This window comes from Penicillium mononematosum, assembly GCF_028829835.1.
Source record: "Penicillium mononematosum strain IBT 11891 chromosome Unknown utg000005l:1.0-9366267.0:1.0-9372171.0, whole genome shotgun sequence".
NCBI lineage: Eukaryota > Fungi > Ascomycota > Eurotiomycetes > Eurotiales > Aspergillaceae > Penicillium > Penicillium mononematosum.
The window spans coordinates 1,589,412-1,607,619 of NW_026643275.1; the positions used below are offsets into that span (position 1 = coordinate 1,589,412).

At 49.6% G+C, this 18,208-nt stretch overlaps 7 protein-coding genes across 7 annotated transcripts; 4 read left to right on the plus strand and 3 right to left on the minus strand.

The window, feature by feature from the left end:
* Window positions 1-599: 599 nt before the first annotated feature.
* Window positions 600-2,093, minus strand: N7519_008701 (uncharacterized protein; the record flags this gene model as incomplete). Its single annotated transcript, XM_057295476.1, has 1 exon — window positions 600-2,093. The coding sequence occupies one exon, from the start codon at window positions 2,091-2,093 to the stop codon at window positions 600-602; it is 1,494 nt and encodes a 497-aa protein (XP_057143358.1).
* Window positions 2,094-3,410: 1,317 nt separating this feature from the next.
* Window positions 3,411-5,339, plus strand: N7519_008702 (fungal specific transcription factor domain-containing protein; the record flags this gene model as incomplete). The annotated part of the gene is made up of 3 exons (XM_057295477.1): window positions 3,411-4,082; window positions 4,132-4,647; window positions 4,695-5,339. Coding segments are annotated over 3 exons (1,833 nt in total), but the record flags the coding sequence as incomplete, so codon positions are not given.
* A 1,849-nt stretch (window positions 5,340-7,188) lies between these two features.
* N7519_008703 (SGNH/GDSL hydrolase family protein) lies at window positions 7,189-7,812 on the plus strand (the record flags this gene model as incomplete). The annotated part of the gene is made up of 1 exon (XM_057295478.1): window positions 7,189-7,812. One exon carries the CDS (start codon window positions 7,189-7,191, stop codon window positions 7,810-7,812), a length of 624 nt encoding a protein of 207 aa, XP_057143360.1.
* A 1,404-nt stretch (window positions 7,813-9,216) lies between these two features.
* On the minus strand, window positions 9,217-10,051 carry N7519_008704 (putative GPI anchored glycoprotein; the record flags this gene model as incomplete). Its single annotated transcript, XM_057295479.1, has 3 exons — window positions 9,217-9,676; window positions 9,733-9,863; window positions 9,932-10,051. The coding sequence occupies 3 exons, from the start codon at window positions 10,049-10,051 to the stop codon at window positions 9,217-9,219; spliced, it is 711 nt and encodes a 236-aa protein (XP_057143361.1).
* A 1,083-nt stretch (window positions 10,052-11,134) lies between these two features.
* On the minus strand, window positions 11,135-12,887 carry N7519_008705 (putative MFS transporter; the record flags this gene model as incomplete). Its single annotated transcript, XM_057295480.1, has 2 exons — window positions 11,135-12,580; window positions 12,636-12,887. The coding sequence occupies 2 exons, from the start codon at window positions 12,885-12,887 to the stop codon at window positions 11,135-11,137; spliced, it is 1,698 nt and encodes a 565-aa protein (XP_057143362.1).
* Window positions 12,888-13,399: 512 nt separating this feature from the next.
* hrdA (E3 ubiquitin-protein ligase HRD1) lies at window positions 13,400-15,905 on the plus strand (the record flags this gene model as incomplete). The annotated part of the gene is given in 5 exon segments (XM_057295481.1): window positions 13,400-13,423; window positions 13,484-13,588; window positions 13,656-14,672; window positions 14,690-15,601; window positions 15,636-15,905. 5 exon segments carry the CDS (start codon window positions 13,400-13,402, stop codon window positions 15,903-15,905), a joined length of 2,328 nt encoding a protein of 775 aa, XP_057143363.1.
* An 863-nt stretch (window positions 15,906-16,768) lies between these two features.
* Window positions 16,769-17,973, plus strand: N7519_008707 (uncharacterized protein; the record flags this gene model as incomplete). Its single annotated transcript, XM_057295482.1, has 2 exons — window positions 16,769-17,427; window positions 17,577-17,973. The coding sequence occupies 2 exons, from the start codon at window positions 16,769-16,771 to the stop codon at window positions 17,971-17,973; spliced, it is 1,056 nt and encodes a 351-aa protein (XP_057143364.1).
* Window positions 17,974-18,208: the final 235 nt, after the last annotated feature.

The window sequence follows — 18,208 nt, forward strand, 5'->3', positions numbered from 1 at the left end:
GATGCCCTGAGTTGATCGGCCAAGTATCAGTGTTCTTACTGGTGATTGCATTGCCTTCCTACTTCAAGCGCTCGCCCCGTTAGTCAAGTGGGTTTTGTATTGATAAATCATGGCTCAAACTATTGGGGGGGAGCTGGCAGCATCTCTACAAATTTAGATAGGCAGTGGCAGAGAAGGAGTAAACGGGCGGGCGGTGGAGAGTCGTCAACAGAGTAATGACAGTGTTAACTCTCAATTAATAAAAAAGTGCTACATGAATATCTTAACATTGACAATAATACAGATATGAGCATTCGTATATTGTTGTGAGGGAGAGAGGTTTACATGGTGGACGTCGAAGTGCATGGTGCAATGTGAGATGAGATTGTTGTTAAAGCTAAGAGCTAGACTAAGAAATCCGACAGTTGTCTTGGTTGAACATCCGATATTGCTGTCTGTAAGTAGGTTACAGGACTGGAGAAGTAGGTTGGGTGGCTAGGAAGGGGTCGCTGAGTGCACGTCCGTGGATGGTTTTGAACAGATTGATTCCACTCTGCTGTAACCTCAGCCTAGTCAACTAATGAAATGCCTCTGTCAACAAGAACACCTCAATCTTAACCCTATACATTGTTTGGCATAAGCTCGCCCAGAGTAAATCCAAGGCTTTTTCCAACATCTTCAAGACTCTTCGTTTGCACAGCAGAGTACCATGCATCAAGGTCCGAAATCTTCGCATCCATGGCCTTCTCCAGGCCCTTTGGGTCTGCCACCGACTGACTCACGCCTAGTGAATATTGTGACGCGGATTTAGAGGAATTGCCCGTCTGCAAATTTGACTGAAAGATTCCTGCAGCAGAGAATGGTAGGAAGTCCTCGTATGTGATAGGTAAAGCTTCCACAGCGTTCATAGAAATTAGCTGTTCAAGAATAGGACCATCCTTCAGATCCAAATCCAGTGACGACATGGTGGCGGCTTGCTTCACGTAGAACTCGCAGTATATGAGACCCTGTAGTCTAAGCTCCCGCCAGGTATCGGGAAACTCCTTGAACACTTTGGTAGCAATGACGGCGGCTTGGATGGCTGTGGCGCCTGCGGAAAGCCTTTTGGACTCCCGGAGTAACCTGTCATAAAGTTCTCGGCCTTTTGGAGTGACTGCTGCACCACGTTCCTCAATTTCCCCAAAACGCGCCTTATGACGGGCCTCAATCATGGCTTTCTGCGACCCAAGGGCAATGCTCTGGCTCTCATTTTGCCTAAATCGAACTGCCTCTTCTAGAGCAAGGAAACTGGTTTGGCGCAACAGGATCGGGCATTCGCGAGCTGGTGGACCTTCAATAGCATCCTTAGCAGCCATGCCAGCTTTTTTCATAGCCAAATGAACTGCCGAAATGTCCAAAGTTCGGGGAGTAAGGTGGTTGATATGTGCGCTTTGAAAGCATGCGATATCGGCTAAAATAGGATGCTCGGCCTTCAGGACCTGATATTGATCAATGGTAGCCGCCGCGACAGACTGCCAGCTGAAGGTGGATAAAGCCTCTTGGATAAAAGCCTCAGTTTGCTCTTCTTTCAGCCTCCCGCCCTGCATTTCCGCTACATCGAGGATATTCAACAAAAGATCGCTGAAAATGTTGCGCTTCTCTAGCAACTTCAATGAGAGCCGACGGGCTTCTTCAGAAGCTAGTAACTCAGGCCGTAGTAAAGTAGTGAACACACGAAAAGGATTGGAGTTGAGGCTTGACACCGTCAGAGGGCGAAAACAGGTTGCATGCATTGGTAGTCCCGCGATTGAGAGATCGTAGTATCCGATTGGGTGCATACCCAAGACTTCAAATATCCTCTTGATTGTTCGGAGCTCGTAAGGGGTACCGAGGCGGATTGCACCATGTCGTTCTTGAGTCAGGCGCTCAATGTTGGCCTTGATGCCTGTAGCGTCACTGGGTTGGGCTTTTGCGTTGACGCTGCTCAGCATCCTCTCATTGGCGTCGTGCACAATGTCGATTAGGTCACTGTAAAGCGGCACCTCGCTGCGGTACATACTGGACATGGCTGCAGCAAAGCGAGTCCGCAAGGCATCCTTATCGACGTACGTCGTCGGAGTTGTAGTTGAAACCATGACTTAAATGGACTCGTCGCTGGGAACTTGAAATGTGGGAAATGATCTGAGTTGATTTCCAGCAGCTGTGCCGCAGGTAGTTCTGTCAATAAATATCTATGCCTGGGAACACGACTTGCTTCTACCCTATGTCTTGGTCGATCACTCATATGGTCACACGTTTCGACGTGTCCATGAATCAAGGCATTCCATTGGTGAGACCATATTCGGGAGGTGGCCACATGTGCCGACGGTTGCGAACAACTTGTGCCGAGAACGTTCTTGAAGGCGGGTTAGGTAGGACCGGAAGCTCGGCTTCATGAGCAAAACTAGTGTTTGACTAAGCTAGTTGCTACCACAAAATAATGGACCCTTAGGCCCCTCTGTCCATATTATCGTGGTCAGAATTGTCAATAGAGAGATAGCATGGGCTTGGCTACACGGGACTTGAATGGACGTCCGGTCTGCTCAGAAGATCACCAAAGAGAGTAACAAAATTATTTAATAATCGCTTTCTACCCAAACAGCTCCTTGTGATATTACACGCCCCACCACTTGCTGGTTCTATTGTCTCTCCTCCCCCAGATAGATCAATAGAGCACCTTTTCTTTCAGCCCAAGAATCTTCCTTCCCTTGTATTCAAAGCTCCTCGCTACTTGCTACCTATAAGTTAATGGCAAATTTTATTGGTCTAGGCTATGAGGACAATGACCATGAGCTTTGTGCTCGATAAGGATGTATACTGTGCCTATGATGCACCAAGTTTCTAACACTTTGACCTTTTGAGGAAGCTTCAAATGTCGCGTGAAGCCGCAATGCGACTTCGACAATATACAAGCAGTTTTGACTCCTGTCTCTAGACCCCAGGATCGAATTTCTTTTCATAGAGCATCACAGCCAAGTAACATATAGTAGCGGAATGAAGTAGAGTTATGCGGATAATTGCTCTTCCGTCCCAGTTGTTTCCCCGCATCGGCCTCGAGTCATGCCGGTTGTGCATCCGCAACGTCCCCTGCGAGCCTTTGAGAACTCTAGGCCTGCAAGGGACATGGCTGCAGAAGGGGAAATACCGTGCGGAAATATGGGCCCAGTGTCCCATCTAAACCGGGCAAAACCAGTCGCGTTCGTCCTCAGTCGTCGCTTTGCTGTTATCGTGTCGCTAAATCCGTTTTCCAGCTGTCGAAAATGCCATGCAAGAAAAGTCAGGTGTCCGGGCGGTCAGCCTTGCCTGAATTGCGTTCAGTTAGAATGTGAAACTTCTTGCACGTACCCCAAACGAGATCGGCAAATCAAAGTTAGCCAGAGGTCGGTTTCCTCGTCCTACCATTGCGAACCAGCACTAACCAAGCCACTAGTTATGTCGAGAGCTTGGTGCGTGAGATTGAGCAATTGAAAGCTCGAAATCTACAACTTGCCCTTGTCCCTGAGCCGACTGCTCAACCAAACAATTCTGTGGTCGACTTTGACCAACACCTTCAAACTACTGATGAGCCGTCCCACAACCCCGTACTGGGTGAAAAACCCTGGTTTCTACCTATTGATTCCTGCAAAGTACCTATTTACATAGGAGAAGTTGCTGATACTGTATTTGCGACCCGTTTGCGGCAACTTATCACAGGTAAAACTCTAAGTCATATGCCTCGTATCGCATACCCTGGTCATGATCAGATCTTAGAGCTTGCGAAGACTGAAATCCCTCGGCCTGGAGCATCCCACGCTCGATTTCTTCTCCGAGTTGCTTTGAAATGCCTAGCGGGATCATTTCATATCGTTCGCAAAAGCCTGGTTTGTGACCTGTTAGAGCAATTTCTCCAAGCATCTCAATCACTTGATTCACTTTCGACATGCAAGATTCTTGCGCTTCTTGCTCTAGGGGAGCTTCACTCTAGCCGTTTCCAAAATCAGGAAACACAGGTACCTGGTCTTGTGTACTATAGTCATGCTAGTCGAGCTCATGGGCTACTCGAAGAACGGCCTTGCGTTGACTCGATCGAAATTTCATTGATCCTGGTGAGTCTGTTGTTCAAAGCCACCAACAATCTTCCTAACCATTTAAAAGTGTCTATACGCTCTTTGTATCAATAGACGTCATTCAGCTTACTTTTTAGCAAGCTCCGCCGTTCGCCGTGGCGTCGTCATGGGGCTGAATTTCGACTTTCCTAATACTCATATGAATGACCCTGAGCTGAAAGAGCACCTCAAACGTGTTTGGTGGGCTTCATATGTGCTGGACCATTTATGCGCATCTATCAGCAGCCAACTAGTGTCGATTTCGGACAAAGATATCTTCGTCGATCTCTCATTGAGCACAAACGTTGCCGGCCAACCGCAGGGCGATTTTCCACATACGGAGTGGATAATTGCAAGGGTCGATCTAGCAAGGCTCGCCAGGAGAACCATAGAGTCCGTCTACGGGCGCGGGCAACAAAAAGTATCATTTTTGCAACGGGTGCAATATTCACTTCGGGACCTCAAGCAATGGTTAAATGATTTGCCAGAAGACATGCAAATGGGCGCAGAATCTTCACATTTGAAACCGCAGCCAATTCAGTCTCTGCACCTTCATTTCAACCAGGTAAATGAATCACCTTTCCTAGATTGTAATAAGTCTAACCAGCCCAGTCCGTTATTCTTGCGACCCGTCCCATTTTACTTCACAAATTGCACATGCACAAAGACTCGAATGGGAATACCCCAGCTAGTGTAGATCAAGCAATCTCAATCAACGTTGAAACCCTGGCAGAAGCATGCATTAGGTGCGCTCGGCACTCATATTCTACCATTGTCGAATCCTGGATTGAAGGAAACTTTGGAACATTTGACTATTTCAACACCCAGCACCTCTTTTCTGCGGCTACCGTTCTGGCTATCTCTTGCCTCATTGGTGGTCCTGGCAGCTCCAAGGACCGTGAGGACTTTGAATTCGCGGGTGAACTCCTCGAAAGGCTGCGCGACTCCGGAAGTTTTGCTGCCATGGAATTCTGTCGTCACTTTGATGAGCTAAAGGCAGATATTCGCTCATTTTGGTCTGGCTTACCAACGACAGAAGCGCAAAGCTTTGAACCTAACATCACAAGCACCACTGCCTACCCGAATCAAGCGCAGCCCTTCCTGCAGCCGGGAAATTCAATGACCTCAGGTATGGCATTAGCAGAGCCATCTGTTGAGGCATTTCTCCAAAGCGAACAGAGCCTGGCTCAGCTGGATGTCTTCTGGGATCATACTGGACAGGCAGGGCTATATTGGCCAGTAGGGGATTTGGTTTGAAGGACTTAAACCGCCATTTGTCACAAAAGAACCAATCAATGTATGTTCTCGAATTACGAAAATCTCAAAAACCCAGACGAGCCTCTGAGCAGACGAGCCCTTTCATTACCACCATGTGAAATGAAGGAGCCAGCAATGCCCCCAGAACCCCCCCCCTAACCCCATAACAATATTGAGGGCTGAGGTTATTGGACTCTGTGGTACTCGACAGGCCAGCCATACCGAAGAGCCACAAAATGAAACTTGCAAAGGCTCAACAATTTGGGGTCTACGTTGCATCAAGCGCATTCGCAAGCTCTCCGATAGCTTCCTATGTCCGATTATAAAACATCGTTCCTCTACCCAGACACCCAAATAGATCTGTAGTGTATCGTCGGGAAGTCCATATCACGGCCATCAAACATTACTCAAGTCGAAAATCTGTTTCTTGCCTGAAGCTTTGAAAGAAAATTGGCTCCTTGTGGTAATACCACGACAGCTTTGCATAAGCAAGACAGATTACAATCTAAATGATAAAGCTCTAGCAATAACAAAGTTTCACTATCAATTAGCAAACCTATACCCTTGAACATCATTTACCCCCGAATCACATTTATATAAGCCACTAAATCCGAGCTACGTAAATTAACACCAAGCCTAGGACTACAAGCTTCATAAGAACACTCAAACGTAACATCTTTTGAAGAGAATTCAAGAAATACTTTATCTTGAGTACGTAGCTTTCCCAACATGAAGGGGCTATGCTTGTCAAGACTATTAAGGGGCATTTGAAATGTCCTCTTGTTCCCATGGAGTGAATCTTTCTTCATTCCTACGTACTAGCGTTATACGAGAAGCGTACGCTAATAGAGACTCCTGGAGTATAGAGAATTGCATTGGTCATGACATCTTGAAAGAAAAATGGCTTTGGTGCAGTGCCCTATCGGTGTGAGCTTATTGTTTCATTTTTCGTCAAGGTCTTCAATCGGGCACTTTGGAGGTGCAGACCTCATACGGGCCCTGTTCCACCACTGTCGGCTCCACCGAAACCCGCCCGTCGGCTCCGCCGGGGGCACCCAATAACCGTCCATCGCACCTAGTGCGTTTCTATCACCGTTTTTCGCACAGGATGTGCAACGCATAACCGCCATAGCCGTCGACAGCAGACCCGTTTCGGTCTCTGCTTTCATAACCGTCTGCTCGTACCTCCCTTGTTATGCGTCATAACCGTCCACCATAACCGTCAGCCATCATGGCTTCGACTTCGAATACAGTCCGGAAGACATGGGGACAGATTCTAGAGAAGACCTGCGTTGAATATCTGTGAGAGAGAGAGTCAGGAAGAAACTACAGAAAGGTGTCTATCTAAATACCTCACGTGGGCGGCAGCCTAAGGCATCCTCAACTTCAATGGCTCGGCGTTTTGAAGATTCTCCGAGGCTCGTACGCAAGGGAATCTAACGTGTCCAACTCTTTTTAGTCTCTCTCAATTTGTTCCACTCTGTGGCCTGTATAACGTATTTCGAATTCTGCGCCAACTTGATACAATGCGCCGAGTGATCAGGATCTTTCCTTGGCAAGGGGCTGGCGTACGCCCACAGGTCTTTTTCCTTTCGCGCTTGCCACCACATCAAATCGACCGTGCTTCATCCACCGTCGAATCGAGTCGAGCGGCAGCGCCTCTTTCACAAAATGGTCAGTTCGACGAAACTTAGATACTACTGCAATTACCCCTTCCGAATCATTGCAATAGGTCAATATCGAATATGTCGATCTTGCTGGACAAATGGCAGCTGTCACAAGCCATGGCTGATATCTGAGCACTCCAGACTATTTGAATAAAACTAAAGCCGAGGGTATACTGCGCCTAATGCCTCTGGGCGGATCAGTTACCCGTGGTGTTGGATCGTCTCACGGGACGGGGTATAGGAAATTCCTGCTGCAAATTCTTCACCACCATGGCATCAATGCCCGCATGGTAGGCTCACGGAAGGATGGAATCATGCCTAATAATGATCATGAGGGCTGGCGTGGCTTCAGAATCGACGAGATCGAGAGGAAAGCCAGGAAGTCAGTCGAAGAGTTGTCCCCTGACATTTTCATGGTCAATGCCGGCTCCAATGACTGTCTCCAGTCCTTCAAAATCGCGGAGGCTGGGAAGCGCATGGGTGATATGCTCGATTACCTTTGGCTTGCTTGCCCGCAGTCCACGATCTTGCTCTCTACTTTACTCGTCAGTGCGGATAGGGAGGTGAATTCGGTGGTCCTGCGCTTTAACGAACAGTACCGCGCTTTAGCCCAAAAACATGCCATGGAGGGGAGGAAGATTGTGTTGGTGGATATGTACACCTCGGATGGACCCGACGTCCGGAGCCTTCACGATGGCATACACCCTGATGATGAGAATTACAACAAGATGAGCAGACTATGGTTTTCTGGCATACAGGAGGCCCAGCAGAAAGGTTTTATTGAAAAGTCAAGACCTAAGATTTAGCGCATGAGAAAGCTCATTTACATATTTTTCATATTTTTGTCTGGTCCAGTTTGTTGCCTTGATCATCTCTCAGCTAGAGGGAAGCCGATATTCATTTACTTCCATTCTTTTATCGACTGCAGGAGCTACCTTATGGTTCAGGAAAAGGGCACATTATCCCAGGAAGCGTTCTTCAAGTACGAGTATGCGCATATCGTTCGGCGTTGCGCGCGTAGGGCCGAGATTACCAGGGCGTGCCGGTTCGCCCCGCCGACGCAGCAATACAGTACAATACAGATTGATCGAAACCCATCAATTGATGTGAGAGAGATGAGTTGTGTCCTCGATATGGAAATGGTATTAGTCCGGGGCTGTTTGGCTATGATACCCCATCATTCAATGTTTTCCATGTCTCAAGTTGACCATAGAGTAATTTCATCGTAGATTCGAAGTAACACACGCATGGCAAAGGGCATGATTGCGTATTGATTTGGTAAATAAAATACCACCGTGAGCTACTTTTCAAAGTTATACAATGCATTTTGCAGACTCCAAATATGAGTCAGTTCTAATGTAACGACAGAGGTCGAGAACCTCACTGTACTGCTGGACAACGCTACGGCATTTGCGCACGCACTGGGCCCACCGAGTTTAACAAGTGGCACACCAGACTAGTAGCGTCGGTGTATCGTGACCGGCTCCGAGCTAAAATACCGTGCCGCGTGGGTTGCTTTACAAGCAGGCCAGTGAGCAGTAAGTACTTGGACGTTTAGTCTTCTTGGCATCTCGGTGTGTTCGTACTCCGTGGTTCGATTCTAAGGTTCACCCGCGTTTTGAACGTCTAAGATATCATAAGCAGTCTCATTCCAACCATCTACCACCTAGTAAGACTCCTTACTCTATTCGGCATCCCGAAGTCCCGAGCGAGAACACTCTGCGGGCCTTGGTTCAGCGATACAATGACATTACCTAGCTAGCTATCATGATGCCCATGTCTATTCTGTTTGAAAGGAAGCAAATCTGCATATTATATTAATAGTTTACAGTTTGAAGCGTCCTTGCGTATTTAATTAGTCCTTCGTACTCTCTTTCAGGGGTAGATACAATATACAGGGCTGCTACGAGTCCGGCGCGCGAAACAGGTAAGAAAGAAAGGATTGAAAATCTAAAGCGGCGGTAAAAGGTATATTCAATAGCTGAAGATACATGTGTATAAAATAGACGCTAGATCGTAGTCTGTCGTGGAGAAAGGTATCAAAACATTAAAGGGTAATAGATGGTCACATATAGGTGGAGTATACATGAGTACATCCGTAAGAAACAACGTCAGAAACACCGGAATTAGTAAATCGACAAGCACGAAGCTCATCAGTTCCACAACAAAAGCCGCCCAAGACAGAAGCGTATACTGATCACTCAGCAAGCTTACGCAAAAGCGCAGGCCAGAGCGAGGAAAGCACCACCGACGGTCCAAACGCTGCCTGCCAGCTGGCCGGCGGCGTTGAAGGGAGTCGAGGAAGCGGCAGGGGCACCGGTTCCGATGACAGCGGAGCTGGTGGGTGCAGCCACCAGAGGGGTGGAGGAAGCCACAGGGGTGGATGAAACGAAAGCCGAGGAGGACATCTTGGGGCTCGAGACGACGAGGGTCGACGAGGATGTGATCGTCGGGGTGGAGGTGGAGGTCACCTCGGTGGTGCTGATGCTGGTGCTAGTGGGGGTCTGCGTTGGGGTAGGGGTCGACGTCGGGGTCGGGGTGGCAGAGATAGTCACAGGCATCCAGTTCAGATCATCTTGGTCCAGGGTGCCCGACGGGGTTACGGTGCCAGCGGAGGCTTGGCACGAGGCATAAGTGGTGCCGGCAACGTTGCAGGAAACGGTTCCAGTGCTGGTTTTTGGTATCAGAATACGGTTCAAACTAGGAAAGTCCGTGCTAGTACTTACGTTCCCTGGAGGTTGATGTTCTGCAGCTGCATGGAGGTGGGGGCGGCAATTGCGGTCATGCCCTCGCCAGCAATACCGCAAGAATCAGCGGTCTTGGGGCAGGTGATCTTGTAGGTGGTCGCATCTCCATTCTGTGGATTGTTAATTTAAATGCTCGGTCAAAACAGCGCGTGATGGCGCAATTTAATTTGGCACTTACGGATTCGATAACGCTAGCCTGGAGATCCTGGCCCTCAAAGCCGGGCAGAAGGAGGGTTGCGGTGTTACCGGCAGCAACGGCAGTAGCGCCAGTCAACATAGCGACGGTGTGGAAACGCATATTGGAAATAGATTGGTGATTAACCGGTGTTTATCTTCGAAAAATCTGCGATAATCAAGTTGTCGAGTCGCACAAAGAATGAGAGTACACAGTACTTGAAGTAGAATCACCAAATGCTCAAAACGAAGGACTGGATTTAACGAAAGACTGTCGAACGACGAAAGAGTGAATGACGGACTGCTTGAGCCTGAAGGTGTAAAAGAAGGAAGTGTCAGAAAGAGAGACATCCGGGGGTAAAGGCGCGTATATTATTGACTTGGCATAGTGTTGTCCATGGGGAGTCGCCAAGACTAGTTTGGCAGAGTGGGATTGGCCCATATTGCGGTCCAAGCGGATCTATAGGGCCGATACGACCAAGAACCGGGCCCCAGGGGTTCGAGTGGTTCGAAGTTCGTATAGGGGCCGGCATACATCCAAGTCCGAGTGCCTTGGAGTGCCTTTCAATGTTGGGGAACAATATTAGGGGCTTAGTGGAAGTTTCCTGTGGAACTAGGCCGATCCGGGACTAGGGGCCGAGCCGACCCCTGGGTCAGCTGCCTGTTTGGGAAAGTTGTTTGATGCTCCTTATATCAATTCGGAGACTAGCGAGATGAGATCAACACGAGTCAGGATTTTCCAAGGTCTAGAGCATATGAAAAGAAAAACTTCAGCTTTGAAGTACAGAATAATATTCATTTTCACTATTCAAAATTGTATAGTAATTGCCGCCATTTTCTTCTCTTATCGCCCGTAATTTCCCCAGGTCAGCCACAAGCCCCTGCCGAGAGAACTAGCGTCCACAAGTTAGTGCACGATTCAAATTACGCCCGGTGAAAAAAGCCCGTGCCTAATTTCATGAACGGGCAACGGCACAGATACCGAATTAATTAATCTTATGAACCACTTTTTCATTCAAATAGTTTGATTTGGTTTACCCGCTTTCACCTGCAACCCACGTGTGTTTAAATTGCAATGGACCTGCTAGCCGAGCAATTCCGAGCAATGCAACGTTTTCCATGCTGAGAATAAAATTATGTTCACAGCCAATCCAACAAGATCCTGCACTACCATGACAATTTTTCATGAAATCGAAACTGGAATTGATCACCAAGTCCTTCCGGCCGAGGACCTGAAGTGGTTGACGCCCCCACACGCGATCCCCATCACAAGCAGCACACCATTAAAGCCCGCCATGATATAGAATGGTGTGCCCGCTGACAGGATGTCAAACAGCAGTCCACCCACTTTGGTCAGCAGCAGAATGCCTGCCCCACCATATAGTGAATAGACCCCTGCGATAGAGCCTTTGAGGTGGGACAGCTGCCCCAATCTCTGATTGACCGACCCGTGAAGAAGAGACTGGCCCTCGTCAGGTTCTGCGTCATTCTCATCCCCACGGACACGTCGTTCCTCGTATATTTTTCTTAATGTCTCATTGTCGATGCTGACCCGCAGGATACCGTTGCTCAGCACAGCCAAGCTACAGACAATTGCCCCAATTTGGCTGATTCCAAGTAGAGCCATCACAACAAACACCCCGGGATTGCCATCAGGTCTCTCGAATAAAGGGTTTGGGAGCATGGCAAAGATAATGTAACCAATGACTCCCACAAATGCTGCGAAAAGGAGTGGGAAATTGTATCGTCGCGATTTGTCTGTCAGGTACCCAAATGCCGGGGCTGCAATCAGTGCCACCAATTGGGATACCCCGGTCAGTATGGATGCGACGATGTATGCACGGGGGCATGCTTTCTTAATATCCCCTAATCCCGACCCAGGAACCGGTTCACGTTCCTCGTCGCAGAGCCCCGACACCCGATAGTAGTGGTTGACGGCGAGGGGAATGAACAATGATATCCCCACAGAAGAGGCTCGAGCCACGAAGCCTCCGATATAGCCCAGTCCAATGCTACGGTTTCGGAATCCTAGTGTAAGGGCAGTTGTCAGCTGCTTCCAGTATGACAGTCTTGGGCCATGGATATATAGATCTTCGTTGTCTTCGTCGTCATCATCTTCGTCATTACACGAGTGACGAGACGTTTTCCACAGTGCACTCCAACTCTTGCCCTTTTCTCCTGGAAGATCACGGAGACCAATGAAGCATACAAGGCAGATAACAAGGGATACGACAGCAACCAGATAATAGCTGCGTTGGATGGCCTGCGATGGCGACAATCCCATCTTCTCAAACCGGGCTGCAAGCGGCAGGAAAATAACCAGTGCCACGAGCGCACCACAGCCAGCGCACATGCCAACAAAACCCGAGAGTCGCGCAGACGGTGATGCCCTGGAAGGACCAAGATCTATGGAATAGCCATTCCTGGCACGCTCTGGTGTGACGGTCAACTCCGAAGACACAGATGCGCGATATTCCTTGGCATTAAATGCTGTGCCGGTAACAGTTGGCAAAACTGCAGTGACCATGGTCGATACCGCTGAACCACCAATACTAAATAGCAACCTTCCCAAGAGAAGCTGAGGATAAACATTTGTGGCTTGCACAAAAACGACTAGCGCGAGTGCTACGATAGCGTAGCCTGCAGTACATACCTATCTAGCGTTAGTATCATTGAATTGCCCTGATATGGGCCAGTAGCAAGCTTACATGGCGGACTCCGATTCTGTCCGAGAGAACACCCCAAAGTGGACAGGCAACTAGGGCGAGCAGTTCATCCGCAAATCCCAGGGTTCCCACTGAATCTCCCACTCCATCCTCGAGCCCAATCAAATCCGTCACGACGAAGGAGATGGATGAATTGATGTAGACTAGGAAGGCAATAGAGAAGGGGCACACCGCCAACAGGTAAGTTAGTGTCTGACTGCGCGAGGCAGTAAACAATGCCGGTGATGAAGCCATCACCAGAAATGATTCATTGAGTGCAGGATTTAGAGATGAGGATATCTCTATTCGATGCAAACTGGTGAGGACAACGATGTGTCACAATGGTTGCTTCTTCAAGGCGGGCAATGTGGGACGTCACATGACGGAGATGATCAGATAAACACCGAGGATCGACGGGCATGCCCCGACATCTAAAGTAGGTCTAAGGGGTTAAATTCCACAAAATAATTATAATAAACTATACACAATTCAAGGAATATTATGCTTTACTACAGATAAATCGAATTTTTCGCCATGTATTAAGTAGGCTGGTATAGATCTGGGTGGCGGCACGTGCTGGTCGCTGACGTAAGATGCGGAGAGGCGTTTATGGGTTATTCTGGAAAGCTGTCCAGATCAAGCTACTTACTCCTCCCAAGTAAACGGCATTCACTTCGTTTTTCCGCCAAATGCTACCTTGAGACGGCCACCTTTCTTATCCTTCCTTCGGTCCATGACCTTCGGCTTGTCCGATCCAGTCGATAGCCATGAGACTGGCCGCGTATACTGGGGTAAGTGATACCGCACCTGGATGGGGAGACAACCCGCTAACCTTGGAACCCCGTTTGCAGGCCTCCGTGGTCCTAGCCACTGGTGTGTTTCTGAAAGCTCTTCATCAGAGGTCCAATTTCTATTCAGCATGCGTCTATCTATCTCAGAGTAGCGCAAATCTTATGGTAAGTTGTCCAGTTTGGGTTATTGCGCTTGGTCATCATAGTCCCTAACTCATTACCCCATCTTCAGATCCTCACGAATTTATGTCTTCTTGTCACCGGCTTCATACTATTTTGGCTCCAGCGACTTCTCTACGGACCCTTGCGACCAATCGAGACCGAGCAACTATACGAGCGGGCCTGGTTCGCCGTCACAGAGACATGTTTGGCCATGACCATCTTCCGAGGCGAACTTGGAGGCTGGTTTCTGGTCATGTTCATTTCGCTGCTGGTCGGGAAGGTCTGGGGCTGGATTGGTGAAGGCCGCGTTGAGTTCCTAGAACAACAACCACCGGCTAATCCCCGATTGTTCCATACTCGGTTGGCGCTATCTCTCGTGTTGACTGTATTATTCGACTCTTTCATGTTGCGCTATTGTGTGCACACTGTAATTACGCAGGCACGTCCGGATATGATGGTGATGTTTGGATTCGAATTCGCCATCTTGGCGATACTTTCGACCTCGACCCTCTTGCGATACGTCATCGCGTTGACCGAAATATCCATAACCCGCCAGCAAATAAAGGCCAAGATGCAGGAACGTCGGGAAGAGATTCGTATTGCGCGCGTCGAGGCGATTCGAGAGCATGCCCGCGCGGGAGCCACCTCTCCTCCTGACAATCTGCCCGACGAAAACGATGTCAACGAAATGGAGATCGATGTGCCCGGGTGGGAGGACAAGGGTCGTTGGGTCTTCTACTTGGATCTTTTGACCGATTTGTTGAAACTCGTGATTTACTTGAGCTTCTTTGGCATTCTGCTCACTTTCTATGGCCTCCCTATCCACATTCTGCGGGACGTGGTTGTGACTATCCGCTCATTTGCCCGTCGTATTATGGACTTCATGCGTTACCGGAATGCGACAAGGGATATGCACCAGAGGTATCCGGATGCAACGGCAGAGGAAGTCTCCCGGGAAGATGTCTGCATCATTTGCCGTGAGGAAATGATTCCACTTCAGCCGGCGCAACCGCAACCACAACCGGCGGCTAATGCTGCTGGAGAACCTGCACCACGGCCGGCCCTGGGACACAGCGTGTTCCTGACCGTCTGCGTCCAAAAAAGCTCCCATGTGGCCATATCTTGCACTTCTCTTGCCTGCGAAGCTGGCTTGAGAGGCAACAAAACTGCCCAACATGCCGGCGTCCTGTTGTAACAACCCAGCGAACTCGTGGAGCTGGCGGGGTAGACAACGCACGCGGAGGTCAGAATGGTGGCATCCAGCCAGGCCAACAAGGTGCAGATGCTCAACCACGTGCCCGAGTCTATCAGTTTGGGCCTTTCCGTATCGGCTTTGGAGCTGTACGTGCGGATCTATTTAACAATCTTCACCCACAGGGTGTCCAAGGTAACGTGCCGCAACCTGGGGCACAACCGCCTGCGAATGGGCCTGGAGGACAAATTGGGTTTGGATTTGGGTTCGGCCGTCGTCCTCAAGCCCCCGCCCCCGCTCCTGCCCCACAAGCTGCGGCTCCAGGGGGTTCTGTCGCTGCCGAGATCAATGCTCAGTTGGTGCAGATTGAGCAACGGCTCAATCAAGAGATTGCCACCCTTCGAGCTGCAACGGAGCATTTAAATCACGTGCGCCAGCTTCGGTTGGAACTGGAACGTTTGCTTGCTCAAGCAAGGGCTGTTAACCAACAAGCTGCTGGCCAACAAGGCGCCAGTCAACCAGGCCCTCCCAATCTGGTCCCAGGGTCTTCAGTCTTCACAACGGGCCAGCAGTATGGCACAAACCCGGCCACTGATGTTCTAAACTCTGGAGATCCTCGCCTACCAGAAGGGCTCACTCTTCCTCCCGGTTGGACTCTCCTCCCTCTCCAACGTGTTGATAATGGTGCCGGTGTGGAACAGACAGTACAGCCCACGCCTACTACTACAGTGGGATCCTCAGCTGCGCCCGCTATGGCCAGTGCTGTACCTTCTCAGACCCCCGGGTTCCCTGCACCTGTTCAGGATCAAACGAGCCTGAACAATGTGCGCAGCACTACCAATGCTGAAACTGCTCCAGTTAATGGAGCCCATAGTTCGCCGGTATTGCAACCGACGACCACCGTCCCTTTGGTGGAACATCGTGCAGAATCCCCGTCTCAAGAATGGACCGACGTTGCCCCTGAGAGGGTCCTTTGAGACCAGGCCAGCTTCCTCTATTCCTACTACATGGGGTAGCAATGGAGAATCTGCAAATATTGCGTCTGGCCAAGCCGAGACTCACTCCGAGTCTACATCCAACGGCAAACGCCGGACCGCATCAGTTGAGACGCCTGATGAAGAAGCTTGATCTCGGACTTCTCTTCTGACAACCCCTGTGTATTTTTTCCCCTCTGTTTCCCGGTTCTTTACACCAGCGTTTCTGCATGGCGTTGTTCGCGAGCAAAAGATCATACCCAGATTTCTTTTCACGATTTTTATACCACCGTTGAATCTCATGGTATTTGCTCTCAATGATTAATTTGTTTAAATGAAAATGTGTGCATTCAATGAGTGTAAAGTTTTAAGAGACTATGCGTAGAGACGCAGATCTACCTACATATGTTGTACTCCGTATGTTGTACTCCGTATGTTGTAGGCATCTCCATGGATGACGTCAACAGGATGACTGAGACAGGCCGCGTGGCTGCATTCAAGGATCAACGTGGAGGTTCCCATGTTGGATAGACTAGTCGAGACAAATTAATATCTTGTGACATTTGTTGCTTTCATTTTGAGTGATATTGGCCGCATTAATTACTCAATGATCTCTTCTATATTCAAACTATATGAAGTTCTTTCTGCAACTCAGGACTATAACACCGAATGCGGTTTGAAAGAAGCTTCGTCATGGCGGCACAGCCCCCACTCCACTTGCATCTGATTTGTCCAGACACCTGTAGCCTCCCGGGGTAGGGTGTCCCTGGTCCCTTGAATCTAGATCGGGATTCTGTTCCTTCATCCCCTTACACCTTACACCCTCGAGGCAATGATATCCTGAACTAAGTAAGCCATTATGTCCCCTCCATTGCTCAATTCCAATTGTACTACCTTATCCCCAGTACTCTCAGCCCTGTGCACGCGACAAGGTGGCATACAGTGTGGCAATTGCAGCTAACCAGTATCTCGTGCGACAGATAATAATCCCGTGTACGATTGTCCAACCCTCCGTCCATGCTTCTCCCACGGCGAGCGGTCATCTTCCTCGGCGTTTGCTTCTTCTTCGTCTTCTTCACATGCCGGAGCCTCTCACGGCCATGGCGTGATGTACCCCAAGTCATCGGCCTGGGTGACCTGGTCTCCTCGTCATCCAACACAACAGGAGCCTGGAACACGACCCGCGGCCACACCAACAACGACCTCTATGCCCCACCACCGGACTTCGTCCCCGGCATCCCCAAGCCCCCGGGCTACAAATACTCCAAAGTGCTCGTGGTGACCCGAACTAAGGGGGAAGACACCAAGTGGATCGCTGAGGAATTGCCAGATTGGGACCACGCCATCTACGTCGCAGATGATCCCACAGCGCCGCTGCACCCGCCCAAGAACAAAGGCCACGAGGTCATGATCTACCTCACCTACATCGTTGACCATTACGATCAGCTCCCAGACGTGGCGGTGTTTATGCACTCGCACCAATTCGCCTGGCACAATGATAACCTCTTCGCCGGAGACGCGGCGCAGCTGCTCCGCCGCCTCAATCTAAACCGTGTCATCCGCGAGGGCTACATGAATACTCGCTGCGGGTTCGGGCCGGGCTGTCCAGCCTGGATGCACCCCGGCGCTCTCGAGGAAGATGAGTCGAAACAGGAGGAGATCATGCTGGCCCGCGCGTGGGGAGAATTATTCCCGACCAGGAGATCCCGTCTGTGCTGGCGCAGCCGTGCTGTGCGCAATTTGCCCTGTCCCGTGATCGCATTCGCTCCATTCCGCGGGCCCGGTTTGTTTTCTATCGCGATTGGCTGCTGTCGACCGATTTGAGTGATTACATCACTGGTCGCATCTGGGAGTACCTGTGGCAGTTTATCTTTACCGGGGAGGCTGTTCTCTGCGTTGACGAGAATGTGTGTCTGTGTGATGGATATGGGTTTTGCTTTGGCGGAAACGAGGAATGGAATAATTACCGAGAAGCAGAAACGAAGAAGAATGAGATCCAACAGGAACTGGATAATTGGATGTGGTTGTCCGATCTTGGGTTTGCTGACCCTGCTGAATCGGATGATCCTGAGGGTGACAAAGGCAATGACCTTGTTAACCAACTTCAGGAGAAGCAGCAGGAGCTCATCGACACTCTGCATGCTGCTATGGAGCGTGGCAAGAACCCCCAGTACCGTGCCCAGGAGGCCGGTCGTCCTTGGAAAGAGGGTGATGGGTTCTGAGCTGTCTTGACTGGATCAAGTGTTTCGCCTGGATCACCTTTTTATGCTGCCACTGCAAAGTTTTATATGGGCCAATGATCTATATGCCATCTATTTCCATTTCCTCATCCCGCAGGTGGCCTGCTTTTGGACACATGCTTTTCATCTGTCAACAATCTCACGCTTTTAATTCATACCGTGATGGACTGCACCGTTTTGATGTATTTCTTCTTTGACTGATTTCCTGATTTGGATG